The sequence below is a fragment of the Zootoca vivipara genome, chromosome 3 (assembly GCF_965207765.1).
Source record: "Zootoca vivipara chromosome 3, rZooViv2.hap1.1, whole genome shotgun sequence".
NCBI lineage: Eukaryota > Metazoa > Chordata > Lepidosauria > Squamata > Lacertidae > Zootoca > Zootoca vivipara.
The window spans coordinates 69,525,956-69,550,707 of NC_142586.1; the positions used below are offsets into that span (position 1 = coordinate 69,525,956).

General features: G+C 43.7%; 1 protein-coding gene across 15 annotated transcripts in view; it reads right to left on the minus strand.

Annotated features, from left to right (window-relative positions):
- LOC148686292 (uncharacterized) overlaps window positions 1–24,752 on the minus strand; it is a 100,148-nt gene that overhangs the window by 18,530 nt on the left and 56,866 nt on the right. For 3 of the 15 annotated variants that reach the window (XR_015949045.1, XM_088666322.1, XM_088666330.1), the window contains 2 exons: window positions 10,479–10,579; window positions 3,766–4,725 (listed from right to left, as the gene is read on the minus strand). The exons of 6 other annotated variants lie outside the window; for them this stretch is intronic. Coding sequence is in view for 6 of the 9 variants with exons in the window: in XM_088666322.1 (XP_088522448.1) it covers window positions 10,503–10,579 (77 nt within the window). In the remaining 3 variants the exon portion in view is untranslated. Of the gene's footprint in view, window positions 1–3,765; window positions 4,726–10,478; window positions 10,580–14,126; window positions 15,748–17,418; window positions 24,617–24,752 lie in introns of those variants that run through there. 6 more of the 15 variants (XR_015949040.1, XM_088666326.1, XR_015949039.1 and 3 more) reach the window with 4 other exon arrangements.

Below are 24,752 nucleotides of genomic sequence, written 5' to 3' on the forward strand. Positions count from 1 at the left end.
ATTAATTGACTTGCTATACGTAACTACCAATAATTTGTCACAGAAAGCATCAAGCCAGCATAAGTAATCCCCAATAACTTGTCACACAAACAGTAACAAAGTTGGGTAGTGGATGGAAATGACTCGTTTGCAAATGGAGCCAACAAATAAGTCTCTGGCAATGCTGAGCTTCGTATTTTCATGTTTACATCTGCACAGTGTCAGAACTGGAGATGTGCATCTGGTTGGGATCACTAACATGGAAGTAAAATTTGTTCAACGGGCTACGTAATTTCTGCATGCTATAAATCAATTCAGACATCACATTAGGAGAGACACAAACAGTCCTTCCCCAAAAGTTCAAGCTTCTTCCTGCAGAGTTTCAAATGAAATGTTTGTCAAATTTGGGGAAATCTGAAATGTGACAGGACGGGGAGGGTTTTCATTCCCACCTGGTGGTGGGTAAGCTAATAAATTCCCTGCTGAAAAACAAACTAGCAGGATGCTTTGCTTCTAACCTTCCACAAACTTGTTAAGTTGTTGCACCTAAAAAAAAACCAGAGCAAAGATACCCGTGTGAAAATATGTTTCGTGTTATGTGCAAATGGCCTCTCAAAATAATCCACCCTGTCAGTGAGCGGAGCTTTGGGCTATGGGGAGGGGGGCCTTTCCTGTGGTTTCTCAAGTGTGCTAGTCATCATTCTCAGTGGCAATAGCACAGTTGTTTTCATTTTGCTTAAGGTGTTTTGTTTTGTTAGGCTGCAAGTAGCAGCAGCAGCAGCAGCAATGATGCTGGCAACCTTGCAGCTGTTTTGCATTCCCTGCAATGCCCTAGCATCATTCCAGGCCATAGGGAGAAAAGGGTGGTGGTGGAGGACATAGCTGCCAAGTTATCCCTTTTTAAAAGGGAAATTCCCTTATGCTGAATAGGCTTCCTCGTGAGAAAAGGGGGAACTTGGCAGCTATGGTGGAGAACATTCAGAGAGAATTCTGCAGAATAGCCTGCTTTCTTTTCATGGTGGGGAGGAGGTGAGCAAATGGAAAATCACAGATCTCTGAAAAATTTAAAACATTGAGAACAACTTTCTGCTCTGTTCCAGGAAGAACAGAGGAAATCCAGGAAGAAGGAGAGATCATTGCCCAGGGAAGTTAAATTCTGTGTTAATAATAAGCAGATGTGACACTGAGGGTTGTCTTCAGCATAGACTGCATACACAGCATACCTTTAAAGCACATTTGAAACACATTACTGGTAGTTCCCGCAAAGAATTCTGGGAACTGCAGTTTACCCCTCACAGAATTACAATTCCCAGCAGCCCTTAACGAACTACAGTGCCCAGAATTCATTGAGGGGAAAGAATGTAGTTTGAATGTGCCTCAAAGGTATGATGTATACACAACCTACGCTTTATTCAAAGTAGACACATTGGAATCTAAGTTATTCAATTTTAATGAGGCCATTCTGAATGTGACATCCCTATGAAGACAATAAAAACCATGATTATTTGATCTAGTAATTCACTCGTATTGGATTCATGAGATGAATGCACTCCTCCAATGCATTTAGGTGTAGCAAAAGGAATTCTACTGTAGTATAGTAGAACATCATTGTTGTTAATGAACACGGGATCAAATCCAATATTTTTATATTGCCTTTTACATGGAAATATTCTGCAGCAAAGGACATCAAAAAGGATGTTACATTAAAAAAAAATCTATTGCACCGCATTTCTCTACATTAGTTCACTATTTGCTTATGAGTGCCATAGAAAGAGAGACTTATGTAAAGCAAATGCTGCTCTTCAAAATAAACCCACCACCAATCTTCTTAGCACCAATCTGATCAACATAAAAAGTTTAATTCTGAAAAACAATGGATTCGAAATAAAATTGCCTCCTGTTGCCTGCAGTATTCAGTGCTAAATTATTCAGAACTATATCTTTGTACAAGGGAAGAATATTGATGCAGTCTGAGCTTTTGAGAAACGTTATAATTCTTCTCATATTGGTTATGCCAGAGGAAACATATTGCCAGCAGGGCCTTAGTTCTCTGAGCCCATACAACATAGACCACTTTCTCTTCTCCCCCTGCCCAAGGAAAGCTCTTTTCAAAAACTGGAGCACTGAATTGTGTCCTTAAGTTTCTTTAGGTCCATTTGCTTAATCTCCTTACATTTTGGGCTGCTGGGCTTGTATTTATACTCACACACAGCAGGATGCCATGGGTGTATATTAATTACTCATAAAATACCCATTTATTTCCCGCCCCTGGGATCTAGGATCAGGTTTTTCTGTATTCTCTGGGGAGCAGGGGCCTAATTCATTTACTCACATTTGTTGGAATGGCTCACATTTACCCTGGTCTGCAATCTCATTCTCTATGTGCAGAAAATGACAACAGGAGCTAAGGAACTCAAAGCTGTAATTGCGTGTCAAAGCCCCAAGCCACCCCTATGAGAATAAAGACACAGATGTTTAGGTTAATGTTAATGGGCAAAATTTAGGGCACAACTTTATTGGAAGGGAAGGACAATAGCCAGGAAGGCATTATGTGAGATTTAGTCTGCATCAATTGTACAAAATGTACACCACTTTAATAGGCATTCTGTTGCACGCCAGCAATAGGAAGCAGAGCACAAACAGTGGTATTTCAACAATAGTGGTCTGGTCTATGCTCCTCTCCTTCCTGTAGAGGACCATAGTGGAGTGGAACCTAGAGTAGGTACAGCCAAAGGAGCTAAACACAGGATAAAAATCAAAGAGGTATGCCACCAAGACATAGGTAAAGGTAAAGGGGCCCCTGACCATTAGGTCCAGTCGTGACCGACTCTGGGGTTGCACGCTCATCTCGCATTATTGGCCGAGGGAGCCAGCGTATGGCTTCCAGGTCATGTGGCCAGCATGACAAAGCCGCTTCTGGCAAATCAGAGCAGCACATGGAAACGCCGTTTACCTTCCCGCTGTAGCGGTTCCTATGTATCTACTTGCATTTTGATGTGCTTTCGAACTGCTAGGTTGGCAGGAGCTGGGACCAAGCAATGGGAGCTCACCCCGTCACAGGGATTCGAACCGCCGACCTTGTGGTCAGCAAGCCCTAGGCTCAGTGGTGTAACCATAGCGCCACCTGGTATGCCACCAAGACATACTTTGCCCCAAATCCACACACACAGAAGCTGTATATGCTGTATCTGTCACACAGCAGAGAATAACCCCTTGGCATGTCAGCACACCCAGAAGAGAGGAAGGATCTATGACTTCACTGCCTGGATAGTGTTGAAACTAACTTTATTTCCTATTCCAGCAATGTAGGTTTATCACAGACTGTTGGACTATGGCACTGTCTATGCTATCACTTTTATTGTGCTGGCCCTGCATCACTGATGCAAATAGTCTGCTGAACATCCTCCTCTGACTCCGTGCAGCTTTCCCTCCCAACCTCTCCAAACTTGTTCTGGGCAGCGCATGCCAGAGTCAAGCTGGCTCCAGCTAGTTCCCATTGTTCACACTGTTTTCATGTCAAGTGCATGACAGAGATCTCTTTTTTGCCAGAACAGACCCTGAAAGCATGCTTGCTGTCTTCAGCAAAACAGCTCTAAAGGCTGCGAAAGAGGCAGAGTTCTTTTTTTTGGGGGGGGGGAGATTTGATGCTAGGCAGTAATGACTTTAAAAATTCATAGGAAGCCTTAAATATGTAAATGAGCTTCTCCGACAACTGATCTTACAACACCAGAGAAAGCCTGTTTACCCAGCATAAGGAAGCCTTAAAGTGTCTGTGTGTGTGTGTCTACTCAAGGTAGTATACTTTGTGTCCGCTTAATGTAGTTAAGAGAATTAACTGTCCTTTCCCAGTTCCTGTATTTGGAAATTAATGCGCATTTCCTAGCAGGTTTAAATTTAAATGTTATTGTCATAAAATAGTGCAGTCTTTTTTTATGAACTCATCCGCAAAGTATTTGTATGCTCTGGTAGTCAATTCTGGAAGTTGGTTGTGCATTGTAAAAGGAAATATATTTCCTTTTTTTACTTTTGTACTGGGAATGGTTTCTATTTTGAGGAAAACATTTTCAGCCCCTGGAAAGGACCAAGTATTCTGATTACAAGTTTGTTCTAGGCTTGGTTGCCTCAAGGATCTTTTACTACCAAAAAATTAAACTCAAATAAATCAGATCAGAGTCACTACAGTGGACAACTTCCCTCAGTTTCATGTCGGATATATTTTTTAATGTAATTTCCATTTATATACCGCTCTTCATACATGATTACAGAGCGGTTCACAAGTAAAATATGAACTAAACCACAACAGAAAATAGGATAATACAAAAAAAAATCTCCTATACTACCTCATAACTTCAAAGCAGCAGCTTTGAATATCACATATCTCTTCTCTTCCCAAGAAACTTCCTAGATAAATAACTCTAGTATTTATTATTGTTACTCTATCATTAATATCTAGCATTATTATTATTATTATTATTAGTATCATTACTATGCTTTCCTGGATACTGTCTCCTCACAACAATCCAGTAAAATAAGGTCACCTCATGAGAAGAGAAGACTCCCTGGAAAAGACCCTGATGTTGGGAAAGATTGAGGGCACAAGGAGAAGGGGACGACAGAGGACGAGATGGTTGGACAGTGTTCTCGAAGCTACAAACATGAGACTGTCTGACCAAACTGTGGAAGGCAGTGGAAGACAGGAGTGCCTGGCGTGCTCTGGTCCATGGGGTCACGAAGATTCGGAAACGACTAAACAACAACAACAAATAATTGATCAGACTGGAAACTTTAATACAACATGTTTTTTTCTGATACTTCAGTTCCTGCCCAATAAATTAAGGCTCAAGGACCAAATGACTGTTTCTAGGTAGGAACATTAGGATGAAGGTTGTCTAAGCTACCTTACTATAATATTTTAAAAGGCTCTGCCAATTAACATCACTACTTCATTGTAAGTGCTTTTCCAACCAGGTCAAGTCTTTCCCATCAATACAATTGTTCTATAGTAATGCAGTAAACAGTTCCTGCAGTCAACTTGTTAGGAGGTTTGCAGATTATATAACCCAGGAAATGAAGTCATCATACATGGTGGCGGGGGACCTGCCTATCAGTTTCCTGATTTCTAAAAGAGAGAAGGACTTCAGACATGCTAAAAAATCCACAAGCAATTTAATTTATTTATTTATTTATTTGCTTTTAAAAGGGGGGGAAAGAATTCAGAATAAATAATCTTACAGTTTATTCTATTTAGTTTAAGTGTCAGGTAATGGTGTGAATGTCTCATATGATTTTGAGCTATTTACTTATACTTTATTTATTAAATTTATAATAACTTTAGTTATTTTGCTAGCCCTGACAAGATCAGGGATTTCCCATAGCGGAACCTGATTTACAGAGCCACTAAGCCCATGTGATTAGCACATCTAGGAGACTGAAGTATAGACACACACACACACACACACTCATCACAGCCTCAGTGGATGGAATCACAAAGAAGCATTTCACATGTGGTTTTGAGTGTGTGAAGGGAACCTTGCTGAACCATAAATGAGATAAAGCTACAGCTATGAAATCTACATTCATGACACACCAAATTTACCGAATCAATTGGCTTGATGAAACCTTTTAAAATCAGGGATTGCCAAACATTTATGTCAAGGCCTCGTTTGGAATTTCAGGTTCTATATGATGCTGGGAACAGGGCGGCACAGCCAAGGCAGGATTAAACCCTGTTCTCCCACCCACTTGTTGTTGTCACCAGTGATTTCAGCTGATGGGCAGGTGGCCATGTTTTGGGGCAGGCTTCCTCAACCTCGGCCCTCCAAATGTTTTGGGACTCTGGCGAACCAGAGCAGCGCACGGAAACGCCGTTTACCTTCCCACCGGAGCGGTCCCTATTTATCTACTTGCACTTTGATGTGCTTTCGAACTGCTAGGTGGGCAGGAGCTGGGACCGAGCAACGGGAACTCACCCCATTGCAGGGATTCGAACCGCCGACCTTCTGATCAGCAAGCCCTAGACTCTGTGGTTTAACCCACAGCGCCACCTGGGTCCCCTATTAATTTATATCTAAGGCTAAATCCACAGTAGAGTGACTGGTGCTATAAAAACAGCTGGTAAATACTCTTGAAAATATTTTGGCCAAAGGGTTTTTGTGCAAATTTCACTCTCTCTAAATGTGCTCCTAGACGATCTGTTTATTGAGCATTTATCCTGGTTTGTTTGCTGGGAGGTTTGATGATGTTGATTATTTAGTGAGCATTCATTCCCATTTGTTTTCAGGGAGATTAGATGGCATTGTCAAGGCAAGTGTTATACCACAATTTCCAGTGCAATTTCCCATCACTTCCTTTTTTTAAAAAAGTCCTCTCTTTGGGTAAAGTGGGTTTGTTGCACAAGAGCTCCCAATCAACTATAACCATGTGACCCAAATATGTTGGTATGTGATTGAATCCCACCCCAAAACAGTAACAGCCTGGAAGTGCCTAGGAAAATATATTTTCAATTCCAAGATCTTAAGCTCTTTTAAAAGGAAAAAGAGGGCCATCTGAATAATAAATGTTAAAGTTCGTTTGTTCACAGATTTTACCCAGAGGATAACTGAAAATCTTAACTTTGTATGAATGAACCAAAATACACCCAAATATGGATTGGAAAAATGTCTGGAAGTACAAACATCAAACAAGGAGTTGCTGGGGATTTCTAACTCTCAAGATAGCTGCCAAGTCAATCGCTGACTGAATCTAGATTGTCATCCAGCTGACTCATCCATTCTGACTTATCCTTCGGTTCCGTGTTGTTTGGAAGCTCTCCCTGCCCCCCCCCTTACTGTTGCAAACATTCCTGGAGGGTAAAAAAAAATGTTTTGACAGAAAAAGTGGGGTGGTCTGTTGGAAGTGCCTTATGCTCCTTCTTTAAGCTACCCTTGGAATGCTTTTGTTTTTTTTCCAAATGTTACTAATTCTCAATATAGCAATACAATGAAATCAGCCATTACATATATGAAGCACAGAGATCAGGTCTATCCTCTCCCACCCAAATATTCTCTTCCCCTTCCCTCCCATAAGGGAAGGGAACAACAGCAACAGCCAAAAACATAGGGAGTGACAGTAAAGGGAGGTTGCGGGTGGGGTGGGGGGGCTCCTGTGGTTAAATGTGGTTAAGCCAGGATTGCACTCTTTTGGGCTGCAGCACAGTTGTTTTGGTCCCTTGTTTAAACAACTCCAAAAATCCCTTCATGCCTATTCAGTGTTTCGCATCTGTTATGCACATTTCCCCCAACGATTGCTGGACCCAACACATCCTCTGTACAACATTCTGTTCCATTTTGGAATTCTTGGACACAAGCATCTTTGAAATACAAGAGTCCCTTTGAGGCAGTGATGGACAAATAAGTTCATTTCAGTTTCTCTTAGTTTTGCATTTTCCCAATCTTCAATTCAGTTCACCGAATTCCACACCAGTGTGTGGATTTTTTTTTATTTTTTTGTCTGCACAAAGAATTGCATGCACTTTCATATCTGAAGCCAGCTCTCTGTAGATCATGTCCTTGGGGTTTATTCCCTAATAAATGTGTTTTAGAACTGGCAAGTTTAATGTTATTGTCCTAGCCAAAAACAGCAATAAGAAATGTTTATCTCAAAATCATCAAAAAGGTACAAACTAAAATACTGTAATGTGTTTCCCTGATGTGTTTCCCTGTGGTCCTTGATCGAAATGCTTTAAATATTTTTTTTTCTTCAAGCAAAAAGAAGAGAGAAAAAAAGAGGCTACATGTTCCTTTGGAACAGACATTTTAACTCTCATTTTCAGCTTCAACTGAAGTTTAAGCATGAAACAACACAATGAAGGGATTAAGTTATCATGGGAATTACTGACAAGATAATCAACTTCCAGGAGTTTGTCATCCCTTAGTAGCAGCTTTGAAGCTTCACAAAAATCACTGCACTTTTCAAAAGAAGCCATGTACTGATAGACACACCCACTGCTAAAATCCACCTACTCCTCTAAGCCGCCCCCACCAACAGAGCCTGGCAGATTAAGAACTGAGACCAGCCAGAGCCTGGTAGCATGTTCAGCAATTGCAGGGGCTCACAAGCCCCCTGTTCCCCAAGCAATACTATCCACTCATGAAATCAGCCCACTACAGATGAACCTAAGAATCCAAATTAACACTGTGCCACAATAAGAATGGAGAAAATAACCTACATGTAGAACAGACACATCAAAGAAGTAAACCAAGCCATATATTTCATGATCACAGAATTAAGTGTGTCAAGGATTTTCTAAATAATATTTACCCATAAAGATGGGGAGGATTACCTATAAGTACAAAGACGGGGAGGAGGTCTGTGAACGAGTCATAGCTCAGTGGTTGGGGAAGGGCTACAGCTCATGTAAGAAGTTCCAGGTTCAGTCTGCAACCTATCCAGGTGGGGCTGGGGAAGATGTCTGGAGAGCTGCTGCCAACCTATGCTGCCATTACTGAGCTAGATACACCAGTGGTCTGACTTGGTATTGGGCAGTTTCATGTTATCCTACGTATCTCATGGACACAGGCATGGCTTATGCACTCTTCTCTGAAAGAGAGAGATAGCAAACAACAATCATAGCTGCCAAGTCTCCCGTATTCCCTGGGAAATCCCCGTTTTTCCAGCTGTTCCTAGCTGAAAAAACAGATTTTTTTTGTTTTTCCCCGGTTTATTCTGGCGCGGCGGCCATTTTGGAACTGGGCGGAGCATGCTCAGAAGCGACTTTTGATGCTGCTCTGCCCAGTTCCAAAATGGCTGCAGTGCGACTTCTGGCATGGCGGCCATTTTGGAAATGGCCAAAGCAGCATCAAAAGTCACTTCTGAGCATGCTCCGCCCAGTTCCAAAATGGCGGAAGCGCTACTTCTGGTCTGCTGCTTCCGGCCCGGTCCCTTATTTCTCTGACAGCAACTTGGCAGGTATGACAACAATGAACACTGTTGCACTCGTGATGTTCTTGTAAGCTTCTCAGAGGCATTATAGGTGACCACGGTAGCAAAGAGAGTGCTGGAGATGAAGGACTAGCCACAAGCAGAATATAAGGCACTGATTCTGAAACCTAAAGTACTGCTTTGATCCCACAATTGCATCACAACACCTATTTTACAGAAAGCAAACCAGTTAGTCTTCCCATCGGGTCACCCTTCAGTTAATTTATTGCCATTCATTACCCACTCAGATTCTATCAGATCATTTTCAATTGACCTCTAAAGCACCCCTCTCCCTGAAAGAGAACCTCCCATTTTCTCTTACATTCTGCACTCTTTACAGGTAGGTAGCCGTGTTGGTCTGACGTAGTCGAAACAAAAAATAAAAAATATTCCTTCCAGTAGCACCTTAGAGACCAACTAAGAGACCACACTTCAGAAGAAGTGTGCATGCACACGAAAGCTCATACCTATGGCAAACTTAGTTGGTCTCTAAGGTGCTACTGGAAGGAATTCTGCACTCTGGTGAAGAGGACTCTGCTGGTCATGATTGGCTGGTATTTGGAAGGGAAGGAGATGGAATTGCCAATGCTGGTGGACAGATGACAGTACCAATCATACAGATGATGCAATGGAATCACCTGGCATTCCCAAAATGTTAGATAGTCCCCCACCCCACCCTTTTTTACAAGGACCCAAACTAGAAAGATAATGCCTTTGTCCATGTGCAGATTCTTCAAGCTGCATTTAAACATGTAGTTCAGATGGGGCCTGAATGTGAATCCTTTGCCTCTCCTTGGTTCAGGATCCACATTTAGGCCCCATCTGAACTATACATTTAAAGGCATAAAAATCCTCCCCTATCTGCAAGGAGAGGTCCTCCATTTTGGTAATATGGAACCCTATGCAAGAGACTTTTGGGGGCCAGTTGATTGCACATTGACTGTTTTGCAGTTTTGCTCTTGTAGACGGCTTTTGATGTCGGCTGCGGTAGTCAGAGGAACCTCAGGTAGAGAATGATTCTTGCCCCAAAGTAAAGCTACTGGATGTCTGAATTATCTCATGGCTGTGCTCTGGGAGGGTGTGTGGAGATTGCTATTTTGACAGACAATAGGGTATATTTTTTTCTTTAAAAAATTAAACTATTGTAAATCTTCCTTTAAAATTAGGCTCCCCTGCATGTTTTATTGCAGAGCTGTTAATGTGGATGTGTAGACCAGATTGTTCAGTTATATAGTGCCGCAGTGCTTCACAGAATAATACAAGCAAAAATAAAAGGATCCTTGCCCTGATAAGTTTACAATTTAAGCTTTGACAAGTGGAGGTGGGGAGAATAGAGAAGGAAAGGTAAAGAAGGACCACTTCCTTCTGGCAAAAGCTTAGAAGTCTCTGGGAAAGAGGGCAGTGATGCCTTTATTGCCTCTTCCTCTGCTCCGCTGTAAATATAATCTCTCTCCTTGTATCTGTCAACAGCTTTCCACAATAAAAGTCTAACATACAAGTTTTCCACGAGAAAGTCCATTTTTTAAATCAATAACACTTACATATGAGTAACTGGGCACAGCACTTCAGACAAAGACAATCTGTTGGTGACAGTTTGTTCTTGTATGTGTAAATTTAGCCCCTTTTCGCCTTGAGCTGTTCCCTGGACAATGAGAGCACAAAAGAAGCATTTGAGCAGAAGACAGAATAGGCATCAAAGGAGCTTTTGGAGTATCGTCGTGACTTAATTCTAATTCAGGCTTTCAGGGATTTAATAATCTTGTATATTAGAGGAAAATAAAGCTGTTCTACTGACAGAATGATGAGCTTCTGCGACGGGGGTGCAGAACTTTAAAATGAACAATTTTGTTTCATTTACTGAATAGCAATGTGTAGTTCAAGCAGCTGAATTTTATGAAGGAACAAGAAGAACTAGTGCAGGTGGGTAGAAGGAAAATTAATATATGGCCAGCTAGACTTGTGCTAGAATCCATAGGGAAACCTGTCTGACCAGAGGTTCCTCTACTCATTCTTATTTTACTTTTGTATGTTGTTGCACTCCACTCGAATCTCTGAGCGGTGCAAAATTCCAGGCACTTACTCAGGATCCATGCTTCCTTTTGTAAGGAGGCACAGTGGAGACGGTGGTGTGGTATTTTGACATAGCTGTCAACCCTCCTGTTTTTTGCGGGAAACTCCCTTATCTCAATCCGTTTCCCGCTGCTATCCCGGATCGTTAGATATCCCGTAGTTTCCCCAGATTTCAAAGGAAGCAGCTTCTCTCAGGCTCCACTCGGCACACACACACACCCGTGAGCAAGCAGCCAGCCACCACCAGGTAAAACGCCTCGCTCGGTGGCTGGCTGCTTGCTCACTTGCTGAGTGTTACTGGAAATTGCTTCTGCGCATGTCCCGGCACCGGAAGTCGCTTCTGCGCATGTCTGGACATGCACAGAACCAATTTCCGGTGCCCCAGACATGGGCAGAGCCAGCACCGGAAGTCACTTCTGCGCAAGTCTGGACATGCGCAGAACCGATTTCCGGTGCCGCGCTGCTGGGTGAGGCTGCTGATCCCTTATTTTCCAATCCGGAGGTTGACAGCTATGTGTCTTGAGGATATATGCTTTGTTTACACATATATACAACCTGAGCCTACAATGGAGAGGTTCACAGCATTGACACCCTAAACACCCTTCTCCCATAGCCACAGCCTTGGATTCAAGCAGAAATCAGCCATGACTCTCTTTGCCTTTCCAGACTGCAGCTTTTCACCTTCCATTTTTAGTTCACATAACTCCAAACTCTCAACTCTGGCTTTGTTCCTTCTCACTATCTGTGAGTTGAGGGACATCTCCCAGAGAGCCCCTTCCTTTGGTTTCCTTACACCTCACCAAGAGGCTAGCCTGACTTGATTAGCTTTTAACACCTGCTGGGTCCAGGGATTAGAAGTCTGACACCCAGGGTAACAGCCCAAGCCTTGATTAAATTCTAGCACTTACTGGATCCAGGGATTAGAGAGGTCTGGCACCCACAAACCCATAATAATATTTATCAAGATAATATGGCTACAGTACAAGCTGAATTAGTTTGCTCTCTACTTTCTGTTCCAAACTGATCTAAAATACTAACTGTAGGCGTCATGTTAAATGAAGTGACATGCCATCTAGTTTCATTTTACAAGTAGCTCTTTATCTTCTGTTAAGTAATGTTAAAAATATATATCTTGCAGGGTCCTCTGTGAATTGCATCAGTCATGCTTACATTTACTGCAGCAACTCTTATGTAACACAGCATTTATGTGCAACATGATAGAAGAATGACTGACCTGTGGCAGATGGGCAAGAGATTTGAGACGGATGGGGTTGGGGGGTGTTCCAAAGTCTCAAGGACGTAAGCACGGCTGGACCCACCATTAGACACACTGAGGCAGCTGCCTCTGGCAGCAGATTTTGACTGTCATGAAAGGCCAGCTATGTTATTATTGTTGTACTTTCACTGCCTCGGAGGATGAGTGGAACATAAAAGATTTTCTGCCAAAAATAAAATAATATGCCTGGCCTTATGTGCTGTATCCCTCATTTGCCAAGGGTGGGAGCTTATTTGTTGTGCCACAGTCAGTGTATTAGGCTGTGTAAAGGTAAAGGGACCCCTGAACATTAGGTCCAGTCGTGACTGACTCTGGGGTTGCGGCGCTCATCTCGCTTCATTGGCCGAGGGAGCCGGCGTACAGCTTCCAGGTCATGTGGCCAGCATAACAAAGCCGCTTCTGGCGAACCAGAGCAGCGCACGGAAACGCCATTTACCTTCCCACCAGAGCGGTACCTATTTATCTACTTGCACTTTGACGTGCTTTCGAACGGCTAGGTTGGCAGGAGCTGGGACCGAGCAACGGGAGCTCATCCTGTTGCGGGGATTCGAACAGCCAACCTTCTGATCGGCAAGCCCTAGGCTCTGTGGTTTAACCCACAGCACCAATTTAAAGTACATCCCCTACCTCAATAATCTAGTTTGTTAGTCAGTCAGTGGCTTTGATACTGGAGAAGGATCATGGTAGCAGCTTTGTCTCTGACCCCAAACACCATACAATGACCATTTATCGTCTGGGTGCAGTGGGTAGAAAAGTCTCCTTCCGTACCCGGAGACCAAATCTGTTTGCTTCATTTCTGCCAGTCACTGTATTGCCAAAATGGACAACTGGAACACACATTCCCCTCTCAACTTGTCAGCATACACTGACTGAATACAGCTCCCTGGCACATGTCTACTGCATGTTTAAGAAAACACAGAATCATAGAATTGTAGGGTTGGAAGGGGCCCCAAGGGTCATGTAGTCCAATCCCCTGCCAGGAATCCCCTGCAGGAATCTCAGCACAAGGTCCCCCATTCAATTTGAACCCATACTGGACTCTGCTTAGCTCTGCGAATGTGCTAGCAGTTTTACTGTTGCACCACTAGTGTAAAACACTGGGGAAATAGGAAAAAATGCCCAGAAAACATTGCTGGAGGGGTAATAGCTAAGTGGTATAATTTGTATGTTGAAGGTTTGGTCTTTGACATCTCCAGTTCAAAGGATTGTGTGGCAATCAATGTGAAAGACCTGTGCTAAGTTGCTGGAGAGCCACTGTTACTCAGCCTGGACTCTAAATAGACCATTGGTCTAACTCATGGGTAGGCAAACTAAGGCCCGGGGGCCAGATCCGGCCCAATTGCCTTCTAAATCCGGCCTGCGGACGGTCCGGGAATCAGCGTTTTTTTACATGAGTAGAATGTGCCCTTTTATTTAAAAATGCATCTCTGGGTTATTTGTGGGGCCTGCCTGGTGTTTCTACATGAGTAAAATGTGTACTTTTATTTAAAATGCATCTCTGGGTTATTTGTGTGGCATAGGAATTCGTTCTTTTTCCCCCCTCCAAAATATAGTCCGACCCCCCCACAAGGGCTGAGGGACAGTGTACTGGCCCCCTGCTGGAAAGGTTTGCTGACCCCTGGTCTAACTCATGGCAGGGTACCTTCATATGTCTGCCATTGGCACCACATCTTCACTGCAGCAAGCACCAGGTGGCGCTGTGGTTAAACCACTGAGCCTAGGGCTTGCTGATCAGAAGGTCGGCGGTTCGAATCCCTGTGACGGGGTGAGCTCCCGTTGCTTGGTCCCAGCTCCTGCCAACCTAGCAGTTCGAAAGCACGTCAAAATGCAAGTAGTTAAATAGGAACCGCTACAGTGGGAAGGTAAACGGCGTTTCCATGTGCTGCTCTGGTTTGCCAGAAGCGGCTTTGTCATGCTGGCCACATGACCTGGAAGCTATACGCCGGCTCCCTTGGCCAATAATGCAAGATGAGCGTGCAACCCCAGAGTCGGTCACGACTGGACCTAATGGTCAGGGGTCCCTTTACCTTTACCTTTACCTTCACTGCAGCAAGCACCAAAGTAGCTGTGATGGTTTAATTGGGGGATTGGATTTGGTGTTTCAAAGGAATCTTTTTTTATTTTATTTGATGTTTAAAAGAAATCTCTTTTTGAAAACAATGTATTAGGCAATGCCATAGGGTTAGGGAAAGCTGACCTAAAAATGAGACGGGAATAATCAGAGAGCAAACAGAAATAGGGCTTGAACATTTAACAGCTTGCAGCTGGGAATTATTCATTTTCATAATAATATTAAAGCTTCCAAATTAATGTAGGGCTGGGTGGGTGGGTTGCATTTTTTTTTCCCTTTGAAAATTTTAGACATGTCTTCAGTGTGACATTTGCAACACCCACACAAACCAACCTCTGGAGACCTGCCAAACCCTACCTGATCAGATTTACTTTACAAACCATGGCAACACATTTGCATCGTCACCTTCTATTACTGGATACTATGAAATGTTGCATCTAACTTCAAGAGAATGCAGAGCTGTCCTTTCTCAAGCCCAGCGTTCAGTCAGAACTATGAATTCTGTCCCCACAAATCTAGTCACGCAGCTTCGTCTCCACACTATGTAATACATCTTTCAATGAGAACAACTCTCCCAGTGCTGCATGATTCACGCACTGCCTAAAACAATAGCTCCCTTCAGATACTCTATGAAGATACGGAGGCTGAAGAGGCAAGATTGCATGTGCCTGATCTTCACATGTTTGTCATAAGGTCTGAAAGGAGCCTTCTGCATGAACAGAGTTATACACACAGAACAGCCATCCTGAACCTGGTGTAATTCAGAAGTTTTGGGCTACAAATGCCATCAACCCAGGCCAGCACAAGCATGCCGAACAATATAACACAACACGATGGCCAGTAACAATGGCACTAAACACTATTTATAGACTAATACAAATAATCAGAAATTACAACCAAATTCTCTAAATCTTCTTCACCAGTTGTGGTAGGATAATTCAAAAGGTCGATATATACATAATCTGTCACCAAGTATTGCCGGAACAGAGTTTCCGGATAACCAATCTGTTTCATTCAATGCTTCATCACAAGCATGCCCGCTGAAGCTAATGGGAGCTGTGGTCAGGAGAAAGTTAATGTGTTTTCCAAGCTTGGGTCTCCAGCTGTTTTTGGACAACTCCCATCATCTCTGACCACTGGTCCTGCTAGCTAGGGAGATGGGAGTTGTAGTCCAATAACAGCTGGAGACCCAAGCTTGGGAAACGCTGGTGTACAGCAAGGGTAACCATAGAATCTTAGAGTTGGAAGGGCCCCAAGGGTCATCTAGTCCAATCTCCTGTGAATCTCAGTTGAAGCATCCATGGCAGATGATTGGGAATGTTCAGAGAAAAGGCAGAACTATTCAACACCTACTTTGCCTCTGTCTTCACCCAGAAGGAAAGTGATGACCAACCTGGTAATAACAGAATAAATGGTGTAAGGAGGGAGCTGCAGCCCAAGATAGGAAAAGAGGTAGTAAGGGAACACCTAGCTCAGTGGAGAAGCTTCATGCTCTGGCACCAGGGGGCGGAGAGCAGGTGGGGGCATGGCTGGCGCATGTCCCAGGGGCGTGATGTGCCACCCAGAGGGGCGGGGCGTGCATCCTGGGGGTGTGGCGTGCTGTCAGCGGGCATGGCACCCAGCGTGGGTGGGGGAGGAGCTGCAATGGCACCCCACTAGGATCGCGCTGCTGGGGGCGGTGCACTCCCCCCACACTCCTCTTCCTCCGCCAGTGACCTAGCAACTTTAAAAGAATTCAAATCTCCAGGGCCTGATAAGCTGCATCTAAGTGTCCTGAAGGAGCTTGCAGGTGTAATTTCATAGTCTTTGAGATTTGCATTATTGTCAGTTTTTGCCTTTGGAGGCTTTGTTTTAAACATGTATTTGCAAACAATAGATTGTATCCAACTAAATTCTCCTCAGAGTAGACCCATTAAAATGAATAGGCCTAAGTAAGTCATGTCTATTAATTTCAATGGGTCTGGGCATGACTAGCACTGGAGTCAAACCAATGCAAATTAATAAATGCACACACTACACACACTTTTCCTCTAACTGACCTTCATATAATTGCTATATCACATGTGTGTCCTCATATATCAATATGAACAAAGTATTGTTCAGAGTGGGTGACAATGTTTCTTTCCCTCGCTTGCCCTCACAACAACCATCCAAGGGGAGGTATCACCTTTCTCATTTAGCAAGGGAGGAACTGGGATGGGGGAGGGATGGCTTGTCCAGGTCCTTGGCTCCGGATTGCTTTTGAGGTTACATTTTCCCCACAATGCAGAGATAATTTCCATATAGGAAATGTGCATGGCATAACATAACATCTGGCTTGCAGCATATATGTGCTCTTGCTGTTATGAGCACATACATCAGGCCCATACCTGCCAAGTCTCCCGCTGAAAAATGTGGGATCAGCAGTGGCGCGGCACCGGAAGTTGCTTCTACGCAACTTCCGGGGCCGCTCTTCCCATGTGTGGGCACTGGAAATTGGGCAGAGCAGCACCGGAAGTCGCTTCTATGCATGCCCGGTGGCCATCTTGGTGGTGGCCGCATGGCGGCAGCCTTCTTGGTGATGGCCGCCGCCTTGTGGCCACCACCAAGCTGGCTGCCAGGCATGCATAGAAGCGACTTCCGGTATCACTCTGCCCGATTTCCGGTGCCCACACATGGGAAGAGTGGCACCCAAAATGGAGGCTCCCAGGCAGGTAGGAAATCTCTGGGATTTTTCTCCATTCGGGAGAACAGCGGGAAACGGATTAAAATCCGGGGGTTTCCCGTGAAAAACAGGATACTTGGCAGCTAAGATCAGGCCATAAATACATATATTGGGGAAGATGTGAGGAATGCAGCCCTCAGTTTCATCCTAATCTTACTAAGTCAGGCCTGCTAAAAATCTATCCAGTTAATAATGCGTTGAAAATTAATGCAGCTACATTGTCATTTTTCTTTCTTTCTTTCTTCAACTGCTGTGAAAACTTTGGTGGCTCTGAACTTTCAACGCTACTGGAAAAATACTGCTTCCATTAGCATGGATTGGAAGACCAAATATGGAATTTAACTCAACAGGCTCATTGCATAACTTTGAGAAGTTATTTTATTTTAGGAACATTTGAGAGGCAAAAGGCAAATGGTCCATCATCCAAACATTATGGAAAATGAATTTTACAGGCAAGCTCTTCTAGATATTGGAATACCTGTTGCTAAACCTGAACTGCCAAAAACAACACACAAAATGACTGTGGTTTATACTGAAGTATCCAATTACTTAGAACCTAATAAAAACTTTTATTGGGCACAACAATAAATAGCATCGTAGAAGCGCTTCTGAATAAACAGGTGACAGAGTGCTGATGGATCACTAGGAAGAATGGAAGAAGGCATTAAGGGTTACCAGAATGAAATGGTTTTCTGTGATTGTTGCTGCTGCTGCTATTTATATCCTGGAGTTCAAGGCTGGCAACAATATCTCATAACTCACCACCATCACCAACAACCCTAGGAAGTTGTTCCTAGTGGTAGAGCATCTACTCTGATTTCAGAAGGCCCCAGGTTCAAGCCCCACCATCTCCAGCTAGGGAGATTAGGGAATGTCCCTAATCTGAAACCCTGCTGAGCTGCTGCCAGTCTGTGTAGACAATACTCAACTAGATGTACAAATGGTCTGATTTGGTATAAGGAAGCTTCCTATATTCATGATTATTCCTAGTTTACAAAGTGGAGGAACTGCAGCAAGGAGAGAGTCAAAGCTGCTCAGACATGTGATGACTGTGCACTGAACATCATGTTCATGGCACAGGTGCATGTGGCAGATACTTGGAGCTGGTCATGTCTCCCCATTGCATGAATATGCAGTAGAGAACAAGAGGCTGCAATTGTGTAGTAAGTAAGTCAACTGGCCACAACTCTACTTTTGAGGCATTATTTTTCCACTGTCACAAGAGAGCAAGGGATACTTTCTGTGATGAGCTGGAGCAGGCATCTCCAAACTGCAGCCCTCCAGGTGTTTTGGCCTACAACTCACATGATCCCTAGCTAACAGGACCAGTGGTCAGGGATGATGGGAATTGTAGTCCAAAACATCTGGAGGGCCGAAGTTTGGGGATGCCTGAGCTAGAGACAAGTTGAACTTTTTAAAATTAAATACCTCTAAAAATATATGTATTTATTTTTTTAAAAAAAAAATATGCTGCACTTTCTTGACAAATAACACAAATCTGTTAACAACACCATTTTGAAAAACAGTGGGCTGCTTCCAAATTAAGTTGGTTGAACTCAGGACACACAGAAGTAAGCTAGGATAAATTTAGTCATGATGACTTTGCTTAATTAAGTACATCTACCTTGCAGGTCAGGGACACGGAGCCTAGGGCTTGCCAATCAGAAGGTCGGTGGTTCGAATCCCCACGATGGGGTGAGCTCCCATTGCTCAGTCCCAGCTCCTGTCAACCTAACAGTTTGAGAGCACGTCAAAGTGCAAGTAGATAAATAGGCACTGCTCTGGCAGGAAGGTAAACGGCATTTCCATGCGCTGCTCTGGTTTTGCCAGAAGTGGCTTAGTCATGCTGGTCACATGACCTGGAAGCTGTACACCGGCTCCCTCGGCCAGTAAAGCGAGATGAGTGCCGCAACCCCAGAGTCGTCCGCGACTGGACCTAACGGTCAGGGGTCCCTTTACCTTTACCTTGCAGGTCAGTCCTTTACTTGACTATTTAAAAGTAAGCCCACTGAGTTCAATGGGACTGAATCATAGATAAATGTCTTTCAGATAACAGACTCAGCCTGAATCAAAACCAGTTAAGAATCAAACTGAGAAAAACATTACTGTAAAACAAACTTCAGTGTTTTGAAAGTTTGGGGGAGGGGTGTCTGAACACCATCAGTTTTTCTTTGAAATAGGTATTTTGTGGTATCTACAAGAGTTTCTTAGATTTTCAGATATATCCATAAGCCCCCAAAGATCGGAGACCTCTAGATTAGAGAGAAATAACAACATAGGCATTGACAACTTTCTCCTCCATGAAGTCATGGTTTCAGCCTAAAACATAACTTCGATCTCCTCAGAGAAAAAGTGGGATGCAAATTAGGAATCAATTCATTATCAGAGTTTATTATAATTAACCATGCCCTCTTTTAATTTATAATTATTAATTTATTAAATTTATATCCTGCCTTTCCTCCCAAAGGTGCAAAGGGTGGCACATTCAGATTACTGTACAGGTTATAGATTTTCACATACTGGGATTTTTGCATGTTCATGCAAATAGGGCCAGCAACAAGTTGAGGAATAAGAGTAAGGAATATTTTGAGCAAAAGACATAGATGAAAACCAGCTGGTAAAGCTTGAAAAGTTGACTCGGGGGAGGTTTCATGTGAAATTAAGCTTAGACTCTTAACAACCAAAGTGTTTGAGTGACAAGCTGCTTAACTTAATTGCAAGTAAAAATGAAGTTCTTTAAAACTGAAGCGATCGTGAAAACGACAGTATTGTTAGCTTTAAAAGGAACATCAGAGAAGGAAGGCAAAGATGATTTTTGAAGTGCATAACGGAATAATGAGACACAAATTGCTAAAAAAAATATGAAGGATAACAATAAGATTCCCACAATGTGCAGTTGGACTATAGAAACGCACACAAGCACAAGCAGTTTCCCGTGTGATAAAAGATGGGGTTATGTAAATATCAGTATTTGAAAGGAAATTAATGAGATGGGCTTTTCTAGACATAAACACAAATGTTGAAAGCTCAGGGTATATCTACACTACAGACGTCTACTACAGCTTTATGGTAGATAGTCATGGGAGCTTGACCTCACCCCGAAAGTCACACTCCTCCGTTGTCTCCCAAGACAGATGCCAAACAGTCATGTTGTATAGGGCAGTGTTTCCCAACCTTGTGCCTCCAGCTGTTTTCGGACTACAATTCCCATCATTCCTGACCACTGGTCTTGCTAGCTAGGGATGATGGGAATTGTAGTCTCAAAACATCTGGAGGCACAAGGTTGGGAAACACTGGTATAGGGCAGGGTAACCAACATGGCCCTCCAGGATTTTTGGTACTCCCAGCAGCCCCAGTCAGTGTGGGCAACAATCAGGGATGCTGGGAGTTGTAGTTCAAACACCTTTAGAGGGCACCGTGCTGGCTAACTCTGGTATTGGACTTTGTCTAGGGAGGTCTGGCTTCAAATCCTTAACCAGTCTTTCTGCACACTGGGCACCCTTGAGCCAGTCACCATCTCTCAGCCTAACCTTCCTCACGGGATAGTTGTGAAGATCACATGCTAGCATCTCTTAACTGCACAAAAAAGAGTGTTGTCTCTTTAAAAAGGCTAAAGATAAGAATAACTGTGTGGAAATTCAAGTATTTACTGAAATTTAATTTTACTGTTTGTCTGAAAATGTAAAAAGAAACCAACCAACCCACACAAAAAAATCTCTTTGAGTAACAAAAAGCTTTAGGCAAGCTGCTGTTTTCTCAGCTTCAGCTTCCACTTGCATTGCGCTAATAATACTGCTGACCTACCTTTCAGGGTTGCTGTAAGCACTGCTGAGTTCATGTGAAGCACTTCAAATATAAAGCACCTATATAAGTTCTAGGATTATTGGATCGATTGGTTTGCTTGTTACGTTTAGATCTCGCTTTTCTCCCAAATGGTGCTGCCTTTTTAGTTTAGGTGGGGCAGTAAATTTTAGAAAAACTTGGAGTGAGTTTGACTTTCAGAAGACTTTATCTACAACCAAGTAGAGCAGGCACCCCCAAACTGCGACCCTCCAGATGTTTGGTCTACAACTCCCATGATACCTAGCTAACCGGACCAGTGGCCAGGGATGATGGGAATTGTAGTCCAAAACATCTGGAGGGCCGAAGTTTGGGGATGCCTGAAGTAGAGCTTCTGAACATGAATGAACTTAGGAACTAGGTGAGAATGCTTCATAAGGTGACAAGCATTACATTCAAATTTCCCATACTTGTCTTTGGGTGTGAGCAGGTGACAATCAAACTCCCCCCTCCCCCACTGTTGACCCAGGGTTTTTCCCTCCTTATTTTGATTATTTTTGATTATTTGGAATGGCCTCAGTTTGTTCTACAAGGCAAAGCATGGAAGGAAAGGAAGACCATTGTCACCGTGGCACATTCCTTTTGTCTGACTTGCTTCACATCCTCCTTAATTGCGCAGCTATGCAACTTATGTGGCAGCAAAGTATGCTGCTGTCTGAGTCCCGGGGCAGCCAAAATAAACACGGGGGCAGCGAGAATTAAGGGAAAGTGAGATAAGGCAGCCATAAACACGCTGTCCTCAAAAGCACCCGCTCCGTCCGGTGGAATCAAATAAGGCCGTCAATCTGGCCTCATTGACGCAATTCCTGACACTTTCCAGGTTTTCAAGTTATTGATAAGGCAGTGAAAGTTAAAGCAGCTGCTCAAAATGGTTTCCCCGGCTGCCTTAAATTCAGAGAAGCCTCGAGCTGAGGAAGCTGCCAGCAGTAAACTGTTCCCTTTTGCGGCACTCAGACATTCATCTCTGCATGCTTAACTCCATTGTCTTAATCGGGTCAAACATGCATAGCTCAGTGCAGCCTTGCACTGAGGACTGGAGGAAAATGAGGAGGCTTAAGCATAAGCTTGAGTCAGCTCAGGAAAGCGAAGATGCCACACATCCAAGTTAAGAAAGGAAGGGTTTCATGGGGTTACGTTTGATTCTCCTTGTACGATGCTTTTCTATAAACCAGGGACAGTTGGGGGGGGGGGTTCTCTGTGTTTCCCCACTAGGGTTGCCAGACTCAATAGAGGACAGGACTTCTGTGCCTTTAATTGCCCTGCTCTCTTTTGAGTCTGGAAACCTTAAAGAGAAACCAGCAGACCTTTTGTTTAATTTCCAAGCAAAGGGTCTGCTGGTTTCTCTTTAAGGTTTCCAGACTCAAAAGAGAGCAGGGCAATTAAAGGCACAGAAGTCCTGTCCACTATTGATTCTGGCAACCCTATTCCCCACTGCACTTTGAATGTGTGGTGCAAACAACCTAAGTGGAAAAATACTTTAATCGTGATTTCCCCCTATTCCAGCATATCTCCTCACTCACATACACAAACACACAAAATTCGGAGTGGTGTGTGTGTGTTTGTGTGTGTGTGTGTGTGTGTGTGTGTGTGTGTGTGTGTTCGGCAATGGCCTTTGAATTTGGGAGCCATAGATTTTATGTGGGCAGGGAGAGAAGGGATAGCTTTTTCCACTGTTGCTTGGAAGATACACCAAAGTCCAAATAGTGGCAGTCCTTAACAACTGTAACAGCATACCTGATACTATGGGAAAGATTATGTCCTTGTAAAAATACGCCCTGTCACAAATAAATTCAAGTCGCCAACTGCCCCATATTAACTGAACTGTTATGTACTGCTGCTTCCCCATGATCTGAACAACCTTCATTGGCTACAATCCTAGGGATTTGCCCTGCAGCAGAATGGATAAACAGTTTTCCTGCCAAGTCATCGTGGATTAGCTACAGCAGTGGCGAGGATAGCAGGATATGTGCAAGGGTAAGAGTTACAATGCATTTTCCAGCTGTAACGTGAGATGGGATATTCGGAATGAGGCAGCATCATTTGAAGGAATGTTTACATGCTGTGGAAACGATGCCCAGCATTTGGACTGAGCAGAAGGGCAAGTTCAGCGTCATGCTTGTCCTGACATCAAAGCACACTGGCCCCAAACTATTGGTGCTTAAACTCCAAAGATTCCACCACAAAGCTTTAGATACGCATGCAGATATATGCTAAGATGGGAGATCACCACAAAGGGAGAAATTGCACGTGACATGGGAGACCAGTGATGAGATTCCCAGTTTTTTGTTTCTGTTTTTAAACTGGAACACAGGCTTGGAGGGCTGTGGTTTTAATTGCAACAACTGTGCTGGCATGGGGTGCTTAACCCTCTCCCTGTGGGTGTTTTGGTGATCAGAATCACATGCACTGTTCTTCCCCAACTTGCAGTGGGGGGAAACAGAGAAACCCCCCCAAATGTCCCTGGTTTGTAGGAAAGCAATGTATTTGTCCGCTATTATTATCACAGACCTGGTCTCGGGGGGTGGGGGGGGAGTGTTAAGCTAGTAAAGCTACTGCAGCAATCAAATTTGTAGGTCACCAAAGCAGCATTTTGGCAGTAAACTAAAATTGGGATGCTCATTACATGTCACTCATGTATTCTTTAATTTGGCTGTAAAAAAAATTATACTCACATGCAGTAGCAACAACAGTTCAAGATTCTGAAGTTTTATATCTACACTTGATCTTAGCCAAAAGGCCGAGAAGTGAAGTTTTATATCAAATGCATCCCAGGTGATGGAAAGGTAGAGAATTCAAGACTATGGACTGAATCACACATGGATGTACCTCTTTTAGATATTGCACATTTGATGATCCGCATCTCAACGCGTGGACTGATTCCATTGAAATACACTCATTTATGTTGCCACTGCATGCTCCCCGCACCCCCCCTGGGATGCTCCCTACCACTGGCGCACCCCCACAGGTGGCCAGCTCCACCTTCGGGTGGCAGGAGAGGCCTAAGAGGTAAATCTCCCAGAGGCAATAAACCTGTGGGGACAAATCGCTGGGAACCACAAGTGGGGAGAGTTTTGTTACACTCAGGTCTTGCTTGCAGGCTTCCTACAGGCATCTGGGTGGCTTCTGTTGGAACAGGATACTTGACTAGATGGACCACTGGCCTGATTCAGGAGACTCTTCTTCTGTGCTTAGTCATAAGGTCTGAATTCTTGTGGGAATGCTAAGGAGCACCCTTCACTGCCGGAGTACATGGGATCCGTTCCAATGCCTCCTGTCCCATTTCACTGAACCAGCAGCCATTGGAGACTACAACTCCCATGTGGCAAAAGGATACTGCTAAACCCATGCCTGCCTAAGACATTTTGCAAGCAGCAAAGAGTGCTTCCTCCCCTAAGTCAAAGCCCACAGTGCTTAAGGCCAACCAAGTTATCATGGTACATGAGTCAGAAAGCACCACAATCACTTCTCTCATTCTCTAACAGTAAAAAAATTTTTTTTAACAAGCAGTAATAATAAATTACGGTACTGACAGTTTATTATCATTTACCTGAGGCAGCTGCCTCATTCTACCTAATGGTAGGTTCAGCCCCACGTAAATGGTAGGTTCAGCCCCTGCTCTCATTAGGAAACAGTTCTCAGGGTTTTTTTCCTATGCATGTGTGAGAGGATTTGTTCCGGGGTACTGCTGGTCTGTAGGCAATGCCCTTGAGAGTGTGACCTGCAATAAAACAAATGATTGCCTTATCAGCTGCCAACCGCTCATGCAGGACATTTTCCCTCTGACATTTCAGTAGCTGGAATGAATCCTGGCTTTCCTGGCTCACTGTGTCAGATGGACCAGATGAAACTTTGGA